General features: G+C 41.4%; 2 protein-coding genes across 6 annotated transcripts in view; both read left to right on the top strand.

The window, feature by feature from the left end:
* Positions 1 to 3916, top strand: part of ZNF143 (zinc finger protein 143) — a 39024-nt gene extending 35108 nt beyond the window's left edge. For all 5 annotated transcript variants that reach the window (XM_064657352.1, XM_064657349.1, XM_064657351.1 and 2 more), the window contains one exon: positions 1929 to 3916. In XM_064657352.1, the coding sequence (XP_064513422.1) occupies positions 1929 to 2012 (84 nt within the window). In that variant the 3' untranslated portion in view covers positions 2013 to 3916. The remainder of the gene's footprint in view (positions 1 to 1928) is intronic.
* Positions 3917 to 11634: 7718 nt separating this feature from the next.
* On the top strand, positions 11635 to 22197 carry WEE1 (WEE1 G2 checkpoint kinase). Its single transcript, XM_064657346.1, has 11 exons — positions 11635 to 12333; positions 14400 to 14608; positions 15105 to 15171; positions 15255 to 15427; positions 16303 to 16424; positions 17059 to 17205; positions 17595 to 17690; positions 17772 to 17857; positions 17955 to 18125; positions 18216 to 18361; positions 20828 to 22197. Exons 1-11 carry the CDS (start codon positions 11773 to 11775, stop codon positions 20976 to 20978), a joined length of 1929 nt encoding a protein of 642 aa, XP_064513416.1. The 5' UTR covers positions 11635 to 11772; the 3' UTR covers positions 20979 to 22197.
* The last annotated feature ends 1820 nt before the right edge of the window (positions 22198 to 24017 follow it).

Genomic DNA, 24017 nt, shown 5'->3' with positions numbered 1-24017 from the left:
TTCAAATAAGCTTGGCATCCCAGCAGAAAAATTGGCCATAACCATATGGTCTCATGTTTTAAATAATATATAGGGTTAGGAAGAGGAATAAGCAGCACCTGATTTTCCAAATCTACTTTTAGCATTTCCAAAAAAGGGGGAGGTTAGGGATGAGTCAAACTTCAGGTCAACTGAATTGTTCATGGAGTCACAGGTTTTCAGTGGAAATGTGCTTTCATTCATCCTTCAGCTTTACATATAGAGCTGACACGTATAAAACCAAACTCTCAAGGGTAAATTGCTATGAACTTATAAAATTAGTGAATTTATGTTATTTGAACCTTGAAATGCTAACAGTGAAAAGGTGCAAACAGTTATATAGGAAGATTAACAATCAGAAATCTCTGGAAATAGGGACCTTCTGTGTATGTGCCAAACCAGCACAGTACAAGCAGCAGTCTCTGTAAATAATTCCTCACATTGTTCAAACACTGTAATGAAGAAGTAGTTTCTAGGTATGAAAGAGCTCTTAAGAGCTCAAATTGAAAGGAAAAGTGTTAATATCTTCAAGCAGAAAGGAGAGATTGTTATTTCCTCCTTTGTTAAATGGAAAATAGCTGGTTGAAGAGCAATGAAAATCAAGAAGCACTGAATTCTGAACTCCTCTCTTTTGAGCTAAGTTGGCAGTAACCAAAACTGCTTGTAAGAGAAACCATATCAGAAGGCAATTGTTTGCAGGAAAGCAAAGTTGCACCCTCAGCAGTGTGTCCTTTGAATTAAAGGAAAATATAGGCACTCTTTGCTCATGCCCTTCTTTTTTTACCAACAGTGGAGCATTTGGTGAAGTATCTTTACATTTATTAAACTTAAAATATATAATACAAATAGAAGAGAGAGAGAATTCAAGATTAAAATATTACTGATTATTCCTGAGGTTTTGATAGGTTTTTCTTTTGTACTTTGGTTCTAATAAATTAACCTGTTTTGTTTCTAAATACTGGTAAAGCCCGTAGCCTGATGGTCAGGTTAAAGTCCTAACCAGGTGATAAGAGAGGTCTTCTTGATTTGAGTGGCTCCAGAATGTGATATGCAATGACTGTAAAAATAACAAGGGATACTTACAACTCTCCCATTAGGTAAAATAATCTGGTTTTATCTTTCACACTCTCATATGTGTTTCTCCCAGGCCAACAGGTAATGGCCAGCTGTATGGTTTTTTGTGAGGTTGAGATTTGCCTTCATTGTACCAATCATGGTTGTACATGCATAGCATCTATATTATAAAATTCCATGGATTCTTTCCCCAAATCTTGTCTCCAGTTGTCTTTATTCAGGTTATGTTGCTTCTGGTAGTAACAGATACATTGATGACTTTGTAGTTGCAACAACAAGATAATTTCCTCTCTAAACTACTGTGGAATCAGTGTCATCACAACAGGTTTTTTATATACTCAAGATTCTACAGTAAAGACACACTTTTTCTATAAATTACTGTTATATGGTCTTCCAAAGAGCTGACTTTCTGTTACAGAGTTACGAAAAGTGAAGATGTTTATTTGCTTTACCAGTGTTAAAATGTAATCCAGCAGCCACCATGACTTCAGAAAGCCTTGTTTTAGTTTTGTAATGTCTGCCAAGTTGAAATATCACCTACTTTGTGTGTCCTGTAGTGTGTTTACCTTGGAGCAGTTCTTTGAAGCAAATGTATTCGGTAGATACTTAGAAACTTAGTTTAATCTCCTATCAGCAGCTATCTTAATTGTCATGCTGATTAGATAGCTGCTGATATATATTACCCTGGAGAGGTGTGACAATGCTGATCATGCTTATTTGGGCTAAAATATTGTTTGATATCTAGATCTTTGCTTTCATATCTTTTTTTTTTTAATGCATTTGTCATCCATGTATAAAACTTTGGATTTACCTATGTTTAAATGCATTTGTTTCAGCTTGGAGAACAACAGTCTCTGGAAGAAGCCATTAGAATAGCCTCCAGAATACAGCAGGGTGAAACACCGGGGATTGATGATTAACTTCTAAAACTGCTACTAGAACAATAGAGTGAAAGCTATTTTATTTTCAATCAGCAAAGGTCCATGCCAGCAGCAAACCATAAAAACTTTGAAGTCACCCACTCACTGATACTATGTACACATTTTATGCAAGAGTGAAGAACATTTTCTGAGTTTTGTGTACATAACCCTTGGAATGGACTGACATCATCTACTTACAACCGTTGTATTCAGGAATATGGAATTAGGATTATATAGTAAACCTTCTTGTTATCCTTTCATCAGATTTCAGACTGGTCTACAAGCAAGTGAAAAATAGAAGTATTGGAATTAATTTTTAATGTCACGTACAAATAATGAAGGCATTATTGAAGATTTCAGATGTTTAAATCACCATTTCAGGAACCCTTACAAATAATAAAGGCAATAAAGCCTTTTAAATTGCATTCCATCAATGGAAAAGTCTTGGATTTTGAGCCTACTACTGTAAATCTTCGTATTTTGATTTGTTTCATACAGATTTGAATACTCTTTAGATTATCTACCCCATCTCATTCATTGTAAATACAGACTGTTAATGCTGGAAATGCTAATTATATTATCTTTAAATTGGATTATGTACAAAGGACAAACTGGTTGTTCAATATTAAAGAAAGTAAATCTAATGGTTTTGTTTCTTTACATATTTTACTTAAGATGTTACTCTCAGATTATTATGCAATAAATATAGCAAGATTGTATTGTTTAGGTAGGATGATACTGTCGTGTGACGTATTGTTTTATTTCCTAATGAGACTGAAGTTCAAATTATTTATTTACGGCCTTGTATAAATTTTTCCAAAGTTTATTTATCATAAACTTAATTTTTTGACGTATTAATTTTGATCATAATCCACTACAGTGTGTTAAGTAATTAGTGGTAATAGTTATTTCAAACATGCTAAAACACTACAAGAATGATTTTGACTAAAAAGTAAAGTTGCCCGTTTTCAAGAGAAATATTTTCAAATGGTGCATCTGCAGCATAAGTATAAGTACTAATAGTCTATTTTCAACAGTTCTGAATGCCTGCTACTACCAGTCAGTACCTAGGATATGCTGATAATGAGTGCTTTTGAAAATCAGGACACAAGTTACTAGAAAAAAGGGATTAATTAATGATGATGTAAGTACAATGCTAGTCTCCAGTGATCATTCTGTAAAGGAACAAAAAATTTGTTGTAGATATGTCTTAACACATACAGCAAAATGTAACTTTTCTTTTTTTTTAATATGAAAAGGTGTTTCTACTCTTGTCTTGTTAGTAAGCTGGTTAAGCAAGTTAAAATTTTTTGACTTCCTGTAAGTTCAGTGTTTATTTTAGATGAGTGTCAAGAGCACTTCTGAAACCGAAGCCTCATTTTTTTTTTTTCCTTCTCAAAGGAAGGATTAAACATCCTCTGGACAAAGTCTTTATCAAGTAATCACAAGTGTTGTGAGATGCACATTCTACATGAAAAAATAAAGTCCATAACTCCATACTTTGAGGTATTTGACCTCAAAAAGGCCAAATTTGAATAGAATTAAGCAAATTAATTGTGAATTACTATATCAGTGTGGGTTGCAGCCTTTTATGTTTTCTATACAGAGGCCAACTGTAAAGTACAGTGAGAGAATACTGTACTGGTGCACAGATGGGGACAAAGCAAAGACTATTCTGTGGATCATTAGAGAGTACAACTTGGAAACAATTAGGCTGTCTGTAACTTTTGTATAGGATTGAGGCTGCTTGCTCACTTAGGTGCCAGTTTTCCTGAAGTAGTGTAAATCTTGATATCCCATGGAGATAAATGTACTATGCAAGGAGGATTAATTGCCTGTCAACTAGACCAGTTTCTTAGTACTTATCACCTTTTAGAAATTAAAGTTGTATCATTTGACATGAACGTTCAAGGTTCTTTTTTCTTTTTTTTTCCCTTAAATTTCATTGCTAGTAGTTTCTGGAAACGGTGGCTGGAACAGTTGCTTTGACTTAGCAAAGAAATAACTTCAGTTCTTACTTCTTCTCATTTCCCAGGACACTTTCTGACCACTGTGCAAATGTGAGTATTCCTTCCCTTTCATACCAGTTGGTTTACTGCAAGGCATTCATTCACAACCAGCTCAGTCAGGAAAAGCTGTAGTGTTTTTTCAATTATTTCTCTGACTTATTTTACTAGTTACTCTTGCAGAACTCCCAAGTCAGAGGTGGTGCTTCTATGTCTTGCTAGGTACCTCTGCAAAGGAAAACATACTGAATAAATAAGCTAGAGTGACTTAGTGTTTAAAGAGAAGCTGAGGTGATTACATTTGTCTTAGCTGTGAGGCCTGCATTCATAAGAGACTCGTCTTCCCCATGGAGAGACCTGGGTGCTTTTTCCATCCTGCTTCCATTCAGGCACGAGTGGAAGGAGCTGTTTTGCTAAGATGATGCTGCGTGTTGGTGTTGGAAGGTCCTGGAGTGGAGGTTAGACAGGACAAAATCGGGTTCGGTAGGAAAACTGGCAAAAAGTATTTCCGGAGGAGGAAACAAAGAATATGACCAAAAAGACTGGCTGATTGGCAGTAGAAATTTCTATACTTTCCCCATAGATTTTAGCCCTCTTGAAAATTCTGTCTCAAGGGCAGTGCTTTGGCACACTAGAAGGAAATAGCTTGTAAAAGATGATTCCTATTAAGTAAAGCAACTCGGTATACTACTTTCTGTTACAAACTGACTCCCACATTTCCAGTCACAATTTTTCTTTCAGATCTGAATTCCAGGCCTACACCAATTCCCCTCACAAAGAAGTAAAACCAAAATCTCTGTAGACTTCGCAGTCAACTGTCCTCTTCCGTTTCTACAGTTTTTCACCACGGTGGGTTTTGCTTTACTGTGCCACTCCTGATAGTAAAAGAGAGGATTATTTTCGTGGCTCCAGGCTGATGACCTATTGTGCCAGACACACTGTGCATAACAATAGGACGGCTTTTACTCTAAAGGGCTAATGGTTTTCATAAGAATAAATCCTGTTGTAAACAGCCGTCATCCCTGATGGTCTAATTAACCCCAGCAACCATCAGCTGACCGATACCGCAGATCTCGGGCACAGTGTGCGAGACAAGGCACGTGGTGACTGCTCAGCACACAAGGGAAGGACAGACCTGATAGTCCTGATAAGCAGAACGTCTGAGCTCAGGAGGCAGTTCCTCCTAAACTTTACTCTAGTTTCTGACCCTCCTAACCCCTCAAATACTGCCGGGATTTGTCTGACTGGATGCTCCGGTTTCTGTGATGATCGTGCCGTACTGAAGTACAAGAAAGCACTATGCATTGCTGTGTCCGAGTGCAGTCAGGGAGCCTTCCCCAGGGGTAGGAGCTACTTAATCGTTATTTAACCACCAAGAAAAGAGGGTGTGGACCAAGGATGTGATCAAGAGTGTTTCTGAATGTGGCAACTTCAGCTGTACAGCTGTTGAGGTTAGTCAGACTACATTTTACCTGACCAAGCTTCTATTTACCAAGATGCAAAAATGCCCTGTAACAAACCTATTCCAGTCACTCTTAGTTTGTCACTGAATGAAAACAAATGTTCTGTAAAATTTTCTGTGTAATTTTCAAACATAGCACAGATGAAATTTCCCTAATAGTTGGGTGGGAAGCAAACTGATTTTCTTCAGCAGAAAGGTGTTAGAGACTGCAAATGACGAGTAACTTGTGTCCTGTTCAGTTATTACTTTACAGGTGTTTGGAGCTTTACAAATGTATTTATACAGCATGCATCATTCTTGTCTTGAAAAAGATGGAAATTGCCTTGTCTTTGCAGATGCAGAAATTCAAACTCCAGCTGGTTGTTTATAATAAGGTACTCCTATTATTTTTTTTATTTGCAAAGTATATATTTGAACACTGTATTTCCCAAAAGTATTTTGTGCTCTACTGATAAAAACTTTCCAAAGCTTGGACTCCTATGACAACAGAACAAAAATCAAGAGCCACTTTCAGTTCTTTTGTTGTAAATAGTAAACTACACTCAAACTGAGGCATAGAAACAAGAGTTTTTCCTTGTTGTGTTATGTGTATTTTAAAACATCCCATTAGTTTGGCATTCCTTTGATTCTATTTTTCATGCTGCTGGTGAAGTTCACTTGGCCAAAGGAAAATCTAACAATCTAATTAGGCCATCACCATTAGCAGTAAGTGCTTGACACCTTGCCCTATCAGGAGTGGGGTGATACCAGACTTTTTCAACTGAGGGTTATGTTCAAAGCAGACTTTAATTATCCCAATAAACATACAAAGATATCAATTATCCCAATAAACATACAAAGATATCAGTTATCCCAATAAACATGCAAGCTTGTATCAACAAGGGAGCATTTTATCTTAGATAGTCTATATATTTATCTCTCATGGAAATGTGACCCCCCCCTTTAAATCCCATCCATCTCAGGTTTTGAAACAATAGGAGATTTTGTTTGGATTATTTTTGTTCTGTTTAGATTATTTGCAGCATTTTGCTCGAAGGAATGACAAACCATTTACACTCTTAGGGCACAAATGATTGTGTGGAATTTTTTCTGTAACAAAAACGTGTCTTATGTTACTGTCAAATCCCAGCATTTTACCCTTTCCTTAATTTAAATCCATCACCAGCCTTTAAGTTGACTGGCTGCCAGGTTTTACTTGTTTTATTGGAGAGTTTTAGCCTCTCCATCATATTACTGCTTGATTCTGTAGAGGAGGTCCTGAACAGCTTTCTTAGTGTGAGGCAAGACAAGGAAAAGAGGCTGACTTCCCAAGGTCTGGCAGGTCTGCTGGCATAACAGAAACTACCACGTGGCTGTAGAAAGCCTCTGGAGATGTGACAATGTCCCAGAGCTACATCTCCAGTGGGCTTTTTTCTTTGGTGTAGGGCTAATTCAGATTTGAATATAGTTTGTAATGACTGAAAAATCAGAAACTACAAGAATGGTTTGTGGGACCAACAGGAATACCTGCTTTTTGGTTTTAAACGAAACATTCAAGGCAGTAAGAGGCAGCTTTTTGAATATATGTAGGTTCCTGAGGATGGTGTTAGTGGGAAGAAAATGGCTGAGCTGCTTGAAACTCTTACTATGCTTTTATATTTTTTTATCTGCACATCTAAAAATGTTTGCAAAATGGCTCACCTTAAATGATATGCATAAGAGATTATTAAAAGAATAGTAGTAGGTTTGAAAAAAGGCTGAGTACCTCTTGTGGTTTTTCATGTTCCCTGAAGGAGAAATAGGAAACAGTTTAGTGATGCAGGTAATTAGTAGTGTAGTGACTAAATAGTTTCTCTGCATTAAACATTTTGAGGTTTTTAATTGCTGGTTCAAAATCTTTCCATTTCAGTCATTTTAACTTGACTTCAACACAGGAATGGGACATTCTGATTGTACCTGGTTTCAGTCATGGCAATCATTCTGTCTCTTCCACTTTTCAGAGGTTTTGGAGGAAATTTTTTACCTGAAGACAACTCTTGGGAACAGATTTCAAGTGTTAAGAGTCAGACATGCAGACAAAAAGGGAGTCACTGTTATGAGTGTTTGCTCTCAGTCACAGAGAAATACTGAATTGTATGTGACTGCTTGGCAAAACCTATGCTTTTTTAATATACCTTGTGCATTGTAACTTCTTTTTGAGTATCTTCAGATCTTTCTTTAAATTCCCAGATTTTGAGCCCAGAAGCTGCTCTTTTTTTTGGGGAGACATCCCAGGTGCTATCAAATTCCCTGTTCTGTTCTCCACCTTGTTATCTTATTATTTGGAGTTCCTGGGTGAACACATCCTTGAGAAATCCTCTCTCTGCCTACAGATTATAGGCTAAAGAGAGGCTAAAGACTGGCAGCTAAAGGAGTGAAAGGACTCCAGGCACATCTTAGGATGCAAAATCCATTTTTGGTGGGGAACCCATTCAACTCTGGACCTTGTAATGAAGAAAAAGAGGTTGCTAGCTAACAGGAGCTGTTAGCAGCACAGCCCCAGATAAAATAATCTTTGAACTGCTCACCTTTAAGCTGCCAGTGCCCTAGAGGCAACATGTCCCACTTAGAGCACAACCACTGAGATCTGTTGGCCTGTATATGCCAAGCCTTGGGTGAACATGGGAATGCCATCACTGGCAATGGTGACAAACACACTGGTCCCCCAGGTACCTGCTGAAGCCCAAGAGAAAAGCTGGGAATAGCAAAGATCTGTCCCTCCTCTCAGTTCTCCATCAACATCTACAGATGGCTGTAGAGTTTCTGTTTTTCATTCAAGCAACTTGACCTTCCTCCCCTTCTGCTTTTTCACTCCATTTATGCTTCTCATAATAAGATGAACTCATTGTAGACTATGCTGGCTGATGTAGAATGGGTTTCATCCAGATTTTGGCAGAACTCTTCCAGTTTGACGAAAGTGGTCTTGGAGGACTGCAGATGAACTTGCAAGTGCAGGAATCCCGACAAGATGTCAGTGTACCAACTGCTGTGGTAATTTTCTCTGACAGCCAGACAAATTGGCCATTGTTCCAGTTCTTCCCTATTCGTCATTATTTTGCTACCCACAAAAAATGAACAACAGTTTCCCTTGAGCTTGAAAACTCCTAGTTAAAAGCAGTTGTTTGTTTGTGAGTGTGTGCTGCCCCAGCGGTGTTTCTTGTAGCAAAATCTTCAGTGCACCATACTGAGATATATATAGATATATAGATATACATATAAATTTAAAAGCAAGTGTTATTAAAAGAAATCATCCAGAAGCCAATTTTGCAAATATATCCTGAAAACTCTTAAACCACTAAAATTTGTAGGAATATCAGTCAGGCACTGCCTGGGCATCATTATATCTATTTGGAGAATCGGGGCTTTGGTTTGCAAGATCTGTAGTGGCTCAAAGGTGCAGTTTAATCAAAGAATTTGGGATGAATTTGGCTTGGAGAGTATGGCACAGTGGAAGCCTGCACTCACCTTTCTTCCTCCTGTGATGATATCCATTGCTAATGTGCTCTCTGTCTAAGGGAATGGGCTCTGCGGTGCTCATTAGTCAGGCCGTAGGCATCCTAATGCTGATTACAGGTGTGGGGGAAACAGGGGAGCAGAGTTGCCACACTCCATCTGGGCAAAAAATCATGTCTTCAACAAAACCATTTATGGTCCTGTCAGACCACAGCAAGCAACAACTGATGCAAGTTCAGAACAGCACGTACATAGAGCCTGTGAACGTGGCCCTCATATACCAGCTACACATTTTGTTAGTTACCTATTTATTCTGTACTTCCCTTTCTTATTTGCTCTCAGTTTGCAAATAAACTTTCTTTTAAAATAACTGTGTTACTGTTTTTCCCCTTATTTCTCTATTCCTTTTTTCCTTTCTTATATCTGTCTTCTCTTCAGAAGTACTTCTTTCTCTGTACAAGCTCTGAGTTGTTCTACTTGATTTTGTCCCACTTAAACTGTTCCAGTGATTGGCAATTCGTTAAACTCTGTACAACAGGGCATCAGAATTTCAGTCTGCCACTTGCTCTCAGTAAATACCTGTGTTTGTAGACTCCAGAAAGCACTGCAGAATGGGTTATATTTAGGTTGAGTTTGGGAAGGAAACTGCAGCTTTGGCATTACAGGGGGAGGGATTTATTGAAAGCTCGAAGTCTTTAAATTTTTTTAAAGAAAAGGAAACTTCATATATTTCTAAAGCAAGCCACAGAGAGTGGCTGGGAAGTTTTGAGTCACTTATTAAGAATTGATTTGCATCTCCTTCTGTAGGGTATGAACTGAGAAAAGAGGGGGGTTGTGTTTTTAATAACCTTCACTTACATCATCTGTTCTAAAACTTGAATCCTTCAGTTAGTATTTGCTACACAGTGCATTTCATCTTTAAAAACGAGCAGTTTTAATAGGATGTTATTGTGATTGTAAATTATTGAGCACTGAGTGTGTTTGCACTTGGCTTGATGTAGCCGTATCTCTATAAATGCCGCTCAGTCCCATTTTCATAGGTTATGTTGGCCACTTTCAGTTTTCTGAAACTATTTTTCAGTTGGTTTCTCCAAAATGCAAATCTCAAAAATTATGTTCCTGAGGCTCACCACTGCTTGTCCTGAAAACAAAAACTGTCATAAGCTTTCAGACGATTGGAAATATGAGAAATACATAGGGATGTGATATTTCAGCAGAAATGTTTCTATGGAGGCCTTACAAAGGAAAGGGTAGGGAAATAATTGTCTTTTGGAGATACAGGTATCCTGTTACAGGAGACAGCAGAAAAGGCACTCCAAGCCCTCTTCTTGACCACAGCCCAGCCTTCAGCAGTGGGAACATCTGCACATCCACTGGAGCTGCAGCTGTGTCTGAAGTTGCTGCTGAGGCCTCCCCCCATGGACACCCGGGACCAGGGACAGGAGACCAGCAAACAAAGGAAGCGTGGTTAAGTACAAACATCTATTTTCTATTCACCGCCCTTAGCGGTTTTAGCTCCTCATTTCTGAAGCTTTCAGGCTCCCATTCAGAGGTGCTGCTCTCCGTAGGACTGTGCCAGAGGCAGCACTTGAGGATTTGCCCTCCAGGTAAGGAGGGGCAGGCTTTGGGGAGGAGGCAGGGAAGGGGCTGTGCTGCAGCCTCTGAGCATCCCGGTGCCCTCAGCTCCGAGAGGTGAACCCTGGCACTGTGTGCATGTCCAGGGAATCGAGTACGTTCCCAGAGAGTCTGGGGAAGCAGAGAGGAACTAAACACGGATGCACACCTGGCATTCTCTGGGACTTCTGTGGCTGGAAAAAACACCTATTTTTTCATGACCTTTGTTACCCAAGGGGTTCGTTTTAGGGTGATTTGGTACACGAGATTGGCAGGTTTATTTGTCGGGTGTCACGTGATGGGAAATGAAGCCAGGAGGCAAAGTGGTGGAATCTGTAGGGAGATGGCCTGGCTGATAAACGGCATCGGCTGTCCATCCCATTGGCTGTGCTGGGACTTGGAAGTGTCTGGTAGGAGTGCACGGGGTGCTGTATTTGAGGCTCCAGTGTTTGACTGCATTTTAAACCACGTGAATCAAGTTATCAGAAATACTTTTTTTTTTGGTTGAGCTTAAAAGGCGTCTTTAACAACTCTTTCTGGGCCAGTTACTGTATTACTACTATAGATTAAGTAATTATTATAACATTATTATGGAGATTTCTGGGCACTGAGTTCTAGTAACCAGAGGGGAGGAAAACCACGTTGCAATGAAGCGGGGAGGAGCTGCACCCGGGCGGGGCGGCGCGGTGTCCCCAGAGCTCCCCGGCCTCAGGGCTGGGAAGGGCAGGGCGCTGTCCCCCGGCGGTGTTGCCGGCGCTCCCCGGCAGGGTGAGGCGGTGTCCCCGCCATGTCCCGGCGGTGTCCCGACGGTGTCCCCGCTCCTCCCCGGGCGGGGCCGCCCCGGGATAAGATGGCGCCCGTCTCGCGCCGCCCGGGGCAGACACGTCCGCGCGGCCGCCTCGGGGCGTGGCCCCGGCCCGGCCCCGCCTCCCCGCGGCCGCGCCGCTCGCGCCAAAGCTGCCCCGTGACGCGGCCGCGCGCGGCCCCGCCCCCGCGCGCCGTGTTTTCAAACCCGGTGGGCGGGCGCGATTGGCCGGCGTGCGTGTCACGTGACCAACGGTCGCGGGAAAGCCGCGGAGTCCGAACGGCGCGCGGCGGGGCCGTTCCCGGGCAGCGCGAGCCGAGGTGAGCCGGCGGCGCACGCGGGCGGAGCGCGGGCAGCGGGACCGGAGCGGAGCGGGACGGGACCGGACCTCGAGCGAGCGCCATGAGCTTCCTCAGCCTGCAGCGGGCAGCGCCGCCCCGGCGCGTCTCGGCACGGCGGGCGGCCGCCCCGATCCGGCAGAAGCTGCTGTTCCTGAGCGGCCACAGCGACTGCGAGGAGGAGGAGGAGGAAGAGGAGGAGGAAGGCGGCAGCAGCAGCGCCAACAGCACCGGCGAGGACTCGGCGTTCCAGGAGGCGGACTCGCCGCTCTCGGCCGCGCGCACCCCGGCGCGGAGCGAGCCGCCCCTGATGGAAGAGGAGGAGGAGGAGATGGAGCCGGCGGCGGCGCCGCTGCCGGACGAGGGGGACTCGTGGGAGGAGGAAGGGTTCGGCTCCTCGCCGGTCAAGTCGCCCGGAGCCTATTTCCTGCTCGACTCGCCCTCGCCGCTGGCCCCGCACAAGGGCCGCCGCTGCTGCGAGCGCTCCCCGCCGCACCCGGCGGCCGGGGGATACCGGGGGCCGCGAGGCGAGGAGCCCGGCTCGCCGCTGCCCGACTACCCGGGCACGCCGCCGCACAAGACCCTGCGCAAGCTGCGCCTCTTCGACACGCCGCACACGCCCAAGGTAAGCCTGCGGGCGGGGGAGGCGGCAGCACCGCCCCGGCCCCCCCGGCCGGCCCGTGGGGTAACGGCGGGGCCGCCGCTCGGGCCCCGCGCCGGGGGCACCGGCCGGGCGGGGCAGGGCCGCGCCGCCTCCCGACGGCAAACAGCGACACCTAATAAACCGCTTCTTGTATATATTTTATTCATTTATAAATGTACAATTACGCTAGGTTTGGCCGTGTTTTGTGCAGAATATATTTTTAAAAAGTAAGAAAGCGTGTTTGAAACTCCTCAGTTAGACGCCGTAGTGTCGCGGGGGCGTTCCTACGTGTGCAACCAGAAAGTTAAAGCTTGAGTTGGGGTTTGCCCCCCGCGCCCTGCGTGTCTGTCAGTGAACTGGCACGTCCTAGGAGGAATTCCTTCACGGAAAGGCTGATTTAGACATCGGAACGAGCTGCCTAGGGATGCGGTGGAGTCGTTGTCCCTCGAGATGTTTAAGGAAAGACTGGATGTGGCACTTACTGCCATGGTCTGCTTGACATGGTGGTGGTGATCGATCACAGGTTGGACTCGATGGTCTCAAGGTCTTTTCCAGCCTGATTAATTCTGTGATCCTGCCTTGCTGGAGCACTGCTGCTGTTGTGCTGTGTGCCAGCGCTGGTTCAGTGCCTGCACTCCTGCATCAAGTGTAAAAGGCTGTTTGAGTAGCCGATGCTGTTAAACTGGTGGATTCCAAAGCTTAAAGGGATAGATGCGCAGCTCTTAACTCTGTCAATAGAAGACTCTTGGAAGGCATCTCAACTTTTGAACTCGACGCTCATGTAAAACACTGTATAGTGCATTTAAATCTAGTGGTAATTGGCTTCCTTTCTTCATTACTTTTCGTATAGCCCTTTAGAAGTAATCCTGGGATAATCCCCGGGGATAATCTCCCAGGGGTCTATGGACTATAGATGGAAAACAACTGACTTAAGGTGCGAGGAAGGCAACCTTGTTAATTGGTTTTCTACAGCTTCCATCTCCAGTGAGGTTTCACTGGTAGAAATCAGTGGTACAAGTTCGAAAATGCTAAAATTGGTGATGATTTTTATACTGAGTTAGGAGCAGATGCTTCAGAGATCCAAAAGTCTTGTGGGTTGTGACACTAAAAACAGTTTTAACACAGTAGCTCCAGTGGGATTCTTAAATCAGGTGTCCAGAATCTACATGGGTTATCTTTGGAATCTGGAAGAATCAGTTGGTTAAGGTATCTAGTGGAAGTACTGAAATGTATCCTGAGATGCTCAGTGACTTAAAGGTCTTTATGTAGTGAAGATTTGAGGAGCGCAGTTGAGATTCCCAAGTATTGAGCCTTCTTCCCTATAGTGGTTTAGGCATCTTTGTTTCAAAGGCTGTTGTTAGGATAAGGCAACAGTCCTGCTGCTGATCCAGTCGTTGGCATCCTCACCAGGATGAAGGAGACTCAGGTGCAAACTTCCCAGTGTAAGTGGGAGAGGTTTCGTCATGTGCCAGGAAAATGCCTGGTCTGGCAAATAACCAGCTACTGGTTATTGGATATTTAACTGACAATGCAGCAGAGCTATCAATTCTTGAACCTTTTTTTGTAGGCTCATGAAGATGCACCTGTGCCTCAATATTAAATGTTTTATTTGCTAATGTTTTAAGCTTGCCACGTAAATTTGTAGTCACCAAGGATAATTTCCCATCTGATCTAACTTGGCTATCTTGTATGTGGAAATCACGGCGATGTAGTACAGGATGGTCCGTGACTTTCATCTCTGTTCCTTTCATGGACAAAAAATTGTCCAAGAAGTTTAGATGATGACATGATTAAAGACAGAAAAACGTTGCTTTCATCATCTTTCCTGTCTTGTAAAAATTATTTTAACATTCAATGCTTACTTGAACTATTTTTGTGTGGAGTACAAAGCATAATAATTTCTTTGAAATTTTTTTATGGAAATGCAGATATTTAAATAACCGATCCCAACTCTGATTAGAGAATATTGTAATGATGGCTTCAAACATGATTTGATTGTTTTATGTCTAAGGCAATATCAATGTGTTTGTTTTGTTTTTTTTATACAGAGCTTGCTTTCTAAAGCACAAGGACTAGGCTCCAGCTCAGTCAAACTTCGAGGGGGCTCACTGTTTATGAATGTTGGGAAATCTGAGAAGCAAGAAGAAGATTTTAGACAAACACCTCATGTGAACATCAATCCCTTCACTCCCGACTCCATGTTCCTTCACAACTCTGAAGGAAAATGTCGTAGGAGGAAGAGGATACACTGGAATGAGTGAGTAACTTGGAGCTTGCTTTGTTAAGCTTATATTTAGAACTACTTTTAGCTGCAAAAGTTTTGTTACAAATCGCTTCTGTGAAAGTATTTTTACTTGCAAATTGTCAGTGATGTATAATTCAGCTCTTAAAGTATGTGCTTGGAGATGCACGATACCATGAAATAACCCTTTAGCACTAGATCTTTTGATTAGTGTACAGAGAAGATAGACTAGGTTGTGTCCTACAGTCTTTTTCTCTCATGGAATGAGTTATGCACACAAGTCTTTTCTTGAGGAGGAAAAACACATTAAGTACTGGTATGGAACATGAAGAAAGAAATGACAAATAAATTAGCATGGTACCTTTATGGGTTTGCACTTCTAGCATTCAGTTAGTTAAACTAAGGTGGAATGGGAGAATTAGATCTTAGAAAAAAATAAGTAGCTGTTGGACTTCAGTTTTAAGTTTGCTTAAGCCATTATTGCTGCAAAAGTAAGTGGTGTGAATTTCAGCTCTTGTGGAGAGGACATGGAACCAAGTGATGGAGAGCCTGAAGAGGAAACCATGAGACCTGCTAAGGTAATTAATCTTTAGAACTTGATACTGATTTTGGCATTTTGTGTATCTGCAGATCTAAGTGTTTCCCTTTTTAATCTTTGCAGAGGATAACAATAACAGAAAGTAATATGAAGTCACGGTATGCAACTGAATTTCATGAACTGGAGAAGATTGGATCTGGTGAATTTGGTTCTGTGTTTAAATGTGTGAAGAGGTTAGATGGCTGCATTTATGCAATAAAGCGATCCAAGAAACCCTTGGCTGGCTCAGTGGATGAGTGAGTACTTCCTGCTATTAAAAGCCTCCTCTTGGTGCTTCTTCTTCATATGTCTCTTTGTGTTGGTGTCTAGAGAAGGCGTTTAAGAGAAAAGTCTAAAACAAAGATAAATTAAACGTAAAACAGATACAATTTTGAAGTCAATTTACTTTTCTTCCTTCCCCCTCCCCAAATACTGTGCAGTACTGTGGAGAAAAGGCTAATTGGCCTTTTTCCTAGCAGATGTTTGTCCCGATATTTTGTGTGGAAACAGATTGTTCTCACCTGGAAAGTAAGAATAAAGCTTCCTTGCATTAGTGGCAGGAGAGACTATGTGAATAAATTCCAGTGATGATCCTTTGAGAGGTGAAAGTAATATTCCCAGCTAAGTCTGAGGACTTAGTCAGCTTGAGTGACACTCAGATGAGTCAAGTCAGTTTGGGGGTAATTTTTGACATTTGTGAATAAGCCTGTGATTCGTGACTTTTCCCCATACTGTTCTAATAGTTATAATATAAAACTCCACAAGTTTGAGTTGCACAGAATTGCATACCAGACTTACAGACAAGAAGTTAGGAATGCTGAGTTTAGTCAAACTCTTGACTTATGATCCCCATTATTTTTTCCTCAGACTTCAGTGATGCATCTCAGAGCTTGCTATTGCTACTGGTTGGCAATTACATAATGGAAGTGGTAGCTCCCTCAAGAATTCTCTGTACCAAGCTGCGGGGTTTTTTGATGTTCTACATACATAGTCTTTTAATACAGTGTCAGTTATTTCAGCTGTTTGGATATAAGTACAAATCCAGCTGAAGGTGCCACTGAACTATTATAATAAGAAATTGTACTATTTCACCTCATAATACTCATGTGCTCTTATTTTTTGTGACTAACAGGCAGAATGCTTTAAGAGAGGTCTATGCACATGCAGTTCTGGGACAGCATTCTCATGTAGTGAGGTACTACTCTGCATGGGCAGAAGATGATCATATGCTTATACAGAATGAATATTGCAATGGTAAGTGAAGTTTATTGCTTGTTCTGAACTTGCTTTCAAAAAACTTAATTTTTGAAGATATACAGTTATCTACAAACTCTCAGCACTAGTTAGGAATTGATTACCGTACTCATAGCTCGTACCACCTTTCTTTCAAGTGTCTAATGTTCCTTCTGTTGGAAAAGGCATATCAGAGATATGAAGCAAAGACTGTTCAAAATTGCACACCAAGTTGTACATGTCGAAGCATGTTGGAAGTACAGTGAGGCGTTTGCGAGCAGCAAAACTGTTCTTTCTTCTGTACAATAGTACAAGCTGGAATAGAGGGAATTACTAGAGAGTTTCCATTTTAAAGGGAGATTAAACTTGATTTCTGAAGCATTTTGCTATTTTTGATGACCTGCCAGAGATTTGGAAGAGGGAGAGAGGCCTTTTCCCTTGTGTTCATACCATGTTTGCGTGGCAACTACAGCAGAAAATAATTTTATTATATTACATGGCTATAAAGACAGGATACAGCTCTAGATTTTACACTTACTGTGTATCGTCAGCAAGTTCTTGGTTATATATTAATTAAATTTTGGAAGCTATTTGTCATTACTTTGTCAACTGTTTCATGTAAAAAAATTTAATGTTTTCTCTATTGTCATTTTAGGTGGCAGTTTAGCAGATGCCATAAGTGAAAATTACAGGAATATGCGTTACTTTACTGAACCAGAACTGAAGGACCTGCTACTTCAAGTGGCTCGAGGTTTAAAATACATACATTCAATGTCACTGGTACACATGGATATCAAACCTAGTAAGTTTGGAACTGCTTTACTCTGTATTGACAATTTCCTCAGTTACTTTAATCTGCTGTAGAAAAATGAGCAGTTAGCCACACCTTACTAACTGTAAATTCTTCACTGAAGTTCTGAATAGCAGTACAAAGATGTCAGTTATAAAATTGGCTAGCAGACCTAAACTGTTGGGTTTATCTTGGGCCCTTTTTGTGTAATTGACTCTACTTGCATAACACTTGGCTGCCTTCCCAGCAGAGGGGTCACAGCAAGACAGTTATAGTTTCTCAGTCTATGAACTGGGTATGGATACAAATAAAATTTCTGTGTTGCTAAAGCAAGCTGTAGTGAAACTAGATGAAGTAGAAATTATACAGAAATGTTTTTATACAATTCTATTCTTTTTCAGGTAATATTTTCATATCTAGGACATCAGTCCCCAGTATAACTTTAGAAGAAGGTGATGATGATGACTGGTCATCTGATAGAGTCATATTTAAAATAGGTGAGAAGCAGCACACTTGTGGTCAAAAGAATTGCATCATCTTGTTGTCTTCTGAAAGATAACTTTCTTTTCTTTTTGCAGGTGACCTTGGTCATGTAACTCGAGTATCCAGTCCCCAGGTGGAAGAAGGCGACAGCCGTTTTCTTGCAAATGAAGTCCTACAAGAGGTAACTGTTCTGTTTGTGGGAAACAGTGATGTAAGGTCTGCATGCTGTTTTCTTTAGAAAAATTAGTAAATTTGTTTTTCTTTTTTTTTTTTTCAAGAACTACACTCATTTGCCTAAAGCAGATATTTTCGCTCTCGCTCTGACTGTTGTCTGTGCTGCTGGGGCTGAACCACTGCCAACTAATGGGGACCAATGGCATGAAATCCGACAAGGAAAACTACCTAGACTACCACAAGTGCTTTCTCAAGAACTACTAGACTTACTAAAAGTATGAACTCTTGTACTAGTGGCGTGCTGATAACTGAAATTTATTGTGCTGTTGACTTTAATAGGAATACCTTATTTTCTTTTTTCCAAGGTTATGATTAATCCTGATCCAGAGAAAAGACCTTCAGCTGTGGCACTAGTCAAGCATTCAGTGCTTCTCTCTGCTGCAAAAAAGAGTGCAGAGCAGCTCCGGATAGAACTGAACGCTGAGAAATTCAAAAACTCGCTCTTGCAGAAGTAAGTAGTTCCTTGGGGTCCTTAAATATGACTTAATTTCTAATAGGTTTTCATATGATAGTGTACTTGTTCATGTGTAAGGTCCCCAGATCCATAGGCATGTGTGTACCTGAGAGTACAAAATGGGTCATGGAACTTTACAAGGAACTTTCTCCATAGAAGGAACTGCTGGGCACTGAGCTATTAGTATTCAAGGCATACACAAAACATTACAGTTTTTAAAAAAATGTTTGAAGCACAATGCAGGCTTCTGTGACAGGGATAGCCTAACTTACATCTCTATATTATTTGAGTCTGTGTTTTTCTATGTCATCTGTACATTAAAACATGTTGGAAAATGTGACTTAAATGACCTAATTTGAACTTACATGAAATGGCACATCAGGAATGTGTTTGGATTAATTTGACTTGCACACAGCGGTGTTACTGGGTTACCAAAGAATCATGTGTATCCGGAAGTCATCTTGTTCTGCCCCCTGCTTAACACTCAACTCTGTATGAAAGTTAGGAAGAAGAGATTCTCTTTAGGAAAGTCTGATTTTTGCTTAAGTTTCAGAGAAAGAGCTAGTAAATTAAGCAACAGTTGTCTGAATCTTTCACTGCAATTAACTTTGCATGTGTTATGCATAATAGGCAGGCTTTTATGAGGGAACATAGAAGACTGATTTCTTTGATTGGTTTGTTTTGAATGAAGACAGTAATTTCATGTTTGGGTTCACTCTGGGTTCACTCCATTGCTACAGTCTGACCAGAGCCAGACATACCAGTTTAGATAGTTATCTTTATAATCTTCTTGATGAATGAATTACACTGAAAGAATAATTTGACAGTTTATACAGGTTAAAGGACAGATTTGCTGACATAAGTTGCTTGCTTGTATAAAGACAGCATATTTTTGTATCACATAGAAGGGAAAGCTGGCAAAGGTAGTGTTTTGTGAAAATTGCTTCTGGCCTGTCAACGAGAAGGATACATCCTTCTATAAATCCAAGAATGATTTAAAAAGAAAACTTAGCCACAGTGATTTTTAATGTGTGGCATAGTGTTCCATAAAATACTTCAGGTAGTTATTTGGGGGCGGAGGTGTTCATTTTTGTATGTTTTTTTAAATTTCCTGCATTTGACTCATTTAAAATACCACTTGTATATGTAAGTTATCTTCAGTGAAAAGTATCCTTTTAAGGAAACTCAGCTTTTCTACAGTGTTCATCCTCTTCAGAGGAAGGAAGAATTCAAGATTTCTAGGGAAGAATTTAAGAATTCAAGACTTCTAGGGAAGAATGGAAGGATATTGTAAAGCTTAATTTCCTGGTAATGGTGTGGTAGTTGGGTGTGCATTTGTGTGCATTTGTGACTGATGTTCACAACAAAGAGGACACTGAAACAGAAATTTGAGAAAAATTGGTTGTATTCTGTTGCAGTGAACTGACACAGTGATAATGTGGGGATGATTAGATGGGCACGGCTCTTAATGAATAATACTTGGGCTTACAATAATAGGAATAGCTTACTAAACTAAAACATGTAGCTTAAATCTAAATACACCTACACCAGTATGCAGCAAGCTTGTAAAATTTGATCTTGCTTTGCAGTCCAGATGTGAAGTGAGAATACAAATCTCTTAGAGTAGAGAAAGTTCTTTGACAGATAGTTTGAGATAGGAGAGAGTATGGGAGGAGGGCTTAGCTTAGCCATATGTCAGTATTTATAAAGAAAGGAGAAAAGCAATGTATGGGGAAACCCTTTATAAAGATAGATTTGCTCTTTAGTCAGACTATTTTGTACTTCTGTCCTGAGTTTTATTTAAGTTTGTCCTAAGACTGAGTGTTGGTAATTCTCTGAAATGGAGCAGTTGGCAGAATGTTGCACAGGGACAATGACCTGTGCTGTCTTCAGTGACTCTGCCCTGCAGGCTTAAATTTTTATTAGGCAAAAAAAATGTAGGTGGTGCTAAGCTTTTGATGTGGGTATGCAAAAGGGAAAGGATGCTTCCTGAGTTGTCTGTTGCCAGTTATGTAGTTGTGCGTTCATCTAAGTGTTGTGTCTGTTTGAGTCTCCCACAGAAGTTCAGTTGTGGCTGAATATGCTTCATTTGGGTAAACCTCAGTAATTAACTCTGGTTTAACACGTGGCTCACTCGAGGAAGTAAACAGCACCCTACTGTGTTCTGGTGATTGAAGTGCTGAGCTGCTTATAACAGGCTGGGCTTCAAAATCTGAGCTGTGTGAATTTTTCATTTCCTTCCTGTGATTTTCAGAAGAAAGGAACATCTAGACAAGTAATGAGCATCCCACTTCTGTCCTCTGGATTGTGAACAGGTGGATGCAAATGATAACCATCTTAGTATGACCTAAATTGCCAAGTCTTAAGTTCTGAAATGCTGTAGTGCGTTTGAAGCACTCTTGCTGTGATCCGCCCGTATTCCCTGCGGGTACTGCCAGGTGTGACACTGTCCCTGTCTTGCAGAGAGCTGAAGAAGGCACAGATGGCGAAGGCTGCGGCCGAGGAGCGAGCGCTGTTCACTGACAGAATGACAACGAGATCTACAACACAAAACAGACCATCTCGGCTCATTGGGAAGAAAATGAACCGCTCACTTAGTCTTACTATCTACTAACTATGAAGTCTGAAAGAACTACTGAGATGGCTGTAGCATCTCTGCTGGACTGAAGCCTCAGGAATTGAAGGAAGCATTCAATTCCTGGTTTCTTGTCCTATCTGTGATCAGTGTCACTAGTTTTACATCTATTGCTTCTGGGTTTTCACTTGTACTATATGGCTGACTATAGCTGTATTAACCATTTGAGTTTATGGACTCGGTTACTCTCTTGTCTGTAGAGGATCCTGGATGTTGATCCATAAGCCTTTCGGTTACACTGTTAGATGTTATGTTGTCCCAGGGTTAACCACTATAGTGGTGTGCTGCTTTGTAGCGTTACAGCATTGTAATAAGAAGCAATATCCCTAATCTTTAAGAAGGAGGGAGGGGGCCTTGCTTTGATAGTTAATTTTTTTTGGAGCAGTGGGGAATAAATTTTGAAAGACAGGCTTTGAGGCCACCTACAGTCAGTATACCTGATGTCAGGTAGACTTTCGTTGTGAATTTTATTTTGTGTATTCAACTGGGAGCACTTTGTAGGCATTGCATAAACCACAGCTTAGAAACCTGTGGAATTAAGTGCCATGTGGAACTGCTGCTATTTTTAGTTTGTTGTCCTTGCTGTAAACTGTAGCATTAAAACAATCATTATTGTGTTAATAGGCTTCTTGTTAAAACAATTAAGTGAAACATGTAAGCTGCATTTTAGTGAAGGCAGCATTTTTCTCTCAAAGCTAGTGCATTGTGAAATAATGCACCAATTTAATATTTGGACTCTGTATTAGTGTAGTGCAATTGTTAATGTCTTTGCTATTGATGTTTTGTAATTCTTTTTAATAAGGTTCTCAAAATGTTCATATTTTCTTCAGTTGCCTGTTCTTCAGGCTATTGTACGTTTGTTTCTTTTATGTTGGAGTACTTGTAAATAGTTTAGTGTGTTCAGGTTGGTTTTCATTGTTTATGTACATAAGTTTGATTGTGCTTATAGTGTACTATACTGAAACTGCAGTCTGGGATGCCAACAGCTTAACTGTTCGGTTTTAAGTTCCAAAATATTGAACAGAATGTGGCCGTCAGAACCGGTGCTGATACTGAACCTAGGCTGACAGAAGAACTGTTCTAATTACTGGCTTGTCTCTTCATGCATTTTACTCTAAAATATGTTTCCCATTTGTGCTCTATTTGTTCTTACTAGTGTTGAATTTGAATATTAAAGTTAAAAGTTTCATTTGTTTAACATTGTCTAACACTTATTTAACTTCGTAGCTGTGGAAATAAAAGATTGAGTCAGGGTTATACTATGGCAAGTCCCAATTAGATCTGCTTCCCTCTCATGCCTAGTGCTTGTGGTTCCCTCTCCTGAAAGTGGGACAAAGATAACACACAGTTAGGAGAGGAGCACCCCTGTCCATGTGTGGTGTCTATAGCAGTCTGTCTCTGCAGCCTCAGGAACAGTATTGCATTGGGGAAGATGAAACCCCTGGAAGATTTGAAGTGGAACCCATGACTGAAGATGGAGGACTAAAAACCATGTGAAGAAAGACCTGGGTCTGAGGTAAGGAAGAACACTCATGCATTGGTGGGAATGGGAAGAGAACTGCTTATTTATAAGTTGGGAAGAAAACAGCGTGAGGAATTAGAATAGTTTTGGGAACACAATAATGGCACGTTCTGTGGTATGGATGCAAACGTAAAGAAGAGAGATACAGTAAATAAAGGCTTAATAGATCAGTCTGTTGTGAAAGTTTTTACATAGCTGTATTAAAGAGTTGCAGGTGACTATCAGAGAAGCTGTATCTGAATTGAATGGACAATCATAAAATTCAGCTTTGCAACTGCAAAAAATAACTGCTAAGTTTTTATTTTTAAGAGCTCTCAGTTTGACTCATATATGACAGTGAAATCCAGAGGCTTGGTTTAGGTAACTGAATATGCAGTTATCAGTAAAACTGATACAACCTTTAAGTTTTTACTTTATATGATAGTACTATTTTGTTTGTGAGAGAACTTGGAATACGTGGTTTTGTTGCAGTGTGTTCATCTACATTGAATGGCACCTTTCTTAAAGCATACTTATCAGAAATACCAATTGGTGGGGGATCAGTGAACTTAAGTCTTTCTTACCCTATACTATAAAAAATTTTGGTCTACCTGTGATACTTTTGCATCACCCGTTTTCAGAGGTCTGTCTCATCAGCACAAGTACTGCTGTGCAAACAAGCCATGTGCAGTAGTGCTGTGGGCTTATAGAGCTGTGTCTTGGCTGGGTTAAGAACTGGCTGGATGGCTGGGCCTGGAGTGTGTGGTGGATGGAGTTCTATCCAGCTGGCAGCTGTGGTGTTCCCCAGGGCTCAGCATTGGGGCCAGTCCTGTTTAATGCCTTCATTAATGATCTGGACAAGACTGTTCCCTCAGACAGTTTGCAGGTGACACCAAGTTGGGTTGGAGTGTCTGTCTGCTGGAGGGCAGGACACTGCATAGGGATCTGGACAGACTGGATTAATGGCCTCAGCCAATTGTATGAGGTTCAGCAAGGGAAGTGCCAGGTCCTGCACTGTAGTCACAACAACCCCAGGCAGCGCTGCAGGCTGGGGACAGAGTGGCTGGAAAGCTGCTCAGTTGAAAGGGCCCTGGGGGTGCTGGTTGACAGCAGCTGAACATGAACCAGCATGTGCCAGGTGGCCAAGAGGGCCAATGGCCTGTATCAGAAATTGAATAACCAGCAGGACCAAGGCAATGATTGTCCTCCTGTACTTGGCACTGGTGAGGCCACACCTCGAGTCCTGTGTCCAGTTTTGGGCCCCTCTTTACAAAAAAAGACATTGAGGTGCTGGAGTGAGTCCAGAGAAGGGCAATGGAGCTGGGGAAGGATCTGTAGCACAAATCTCATCAGTGGCTGAGGGAGCTGGGGGTGTTTAGCCTGGAGAAAAGGTGGCTCAGGGGAGACCTTACTGCTCTCTACAAATATCTGAAAGGAGACTGTAGCCAGGTGGGGTTGGTCTCTTCTCCCAGGGAACCAGTGACCAGATGAGAGGATTCAGCCTCCAGCTGTGCCAG

This window comes from Pseudopipra pipra, chromosome 6 (genome assembly GCF_036250125.1).
Source record: "Pseudopipra pipra isolate bDixPip1 chromosome 6, bDixPip1.hap1, whole genome shotgun sequence".
NCBI lineage: Eukaryota > Metazoa > Chordata > Aves > Passeriformes > Pipridae > Pseudopipra > Pseudopipra pipra.
This window is presented reverse-complemented; position numbering and strand designations above follow the sequence as displayed.

Excerpts from the sequence above, each read along its gene's own strand:
- WEE1 (XM_064657346.1), top strand. The coding sequence starts at position 11,773 with ATGAGCTTCCTCAGCCTGCAGCGGGCAGCGCCGCCCCGGCGCGTCTCG. Across the intron at positions 14,609-15,104 it reads AAGAGGATACACTGGAATGA|CTCTTGTGGAGAGGACATGG; the intron begins GTGAGTAACTTG and ends TGTGAATTTCAG. Across the intron at positions 18,362-20,827 it reads AAAAACTCGCTCTTGCAGAA|AGAGCTGAAGAAGGCACAGA; the intron begins GTAAGTAGTTCC and ends CCTGTCTTGCAG.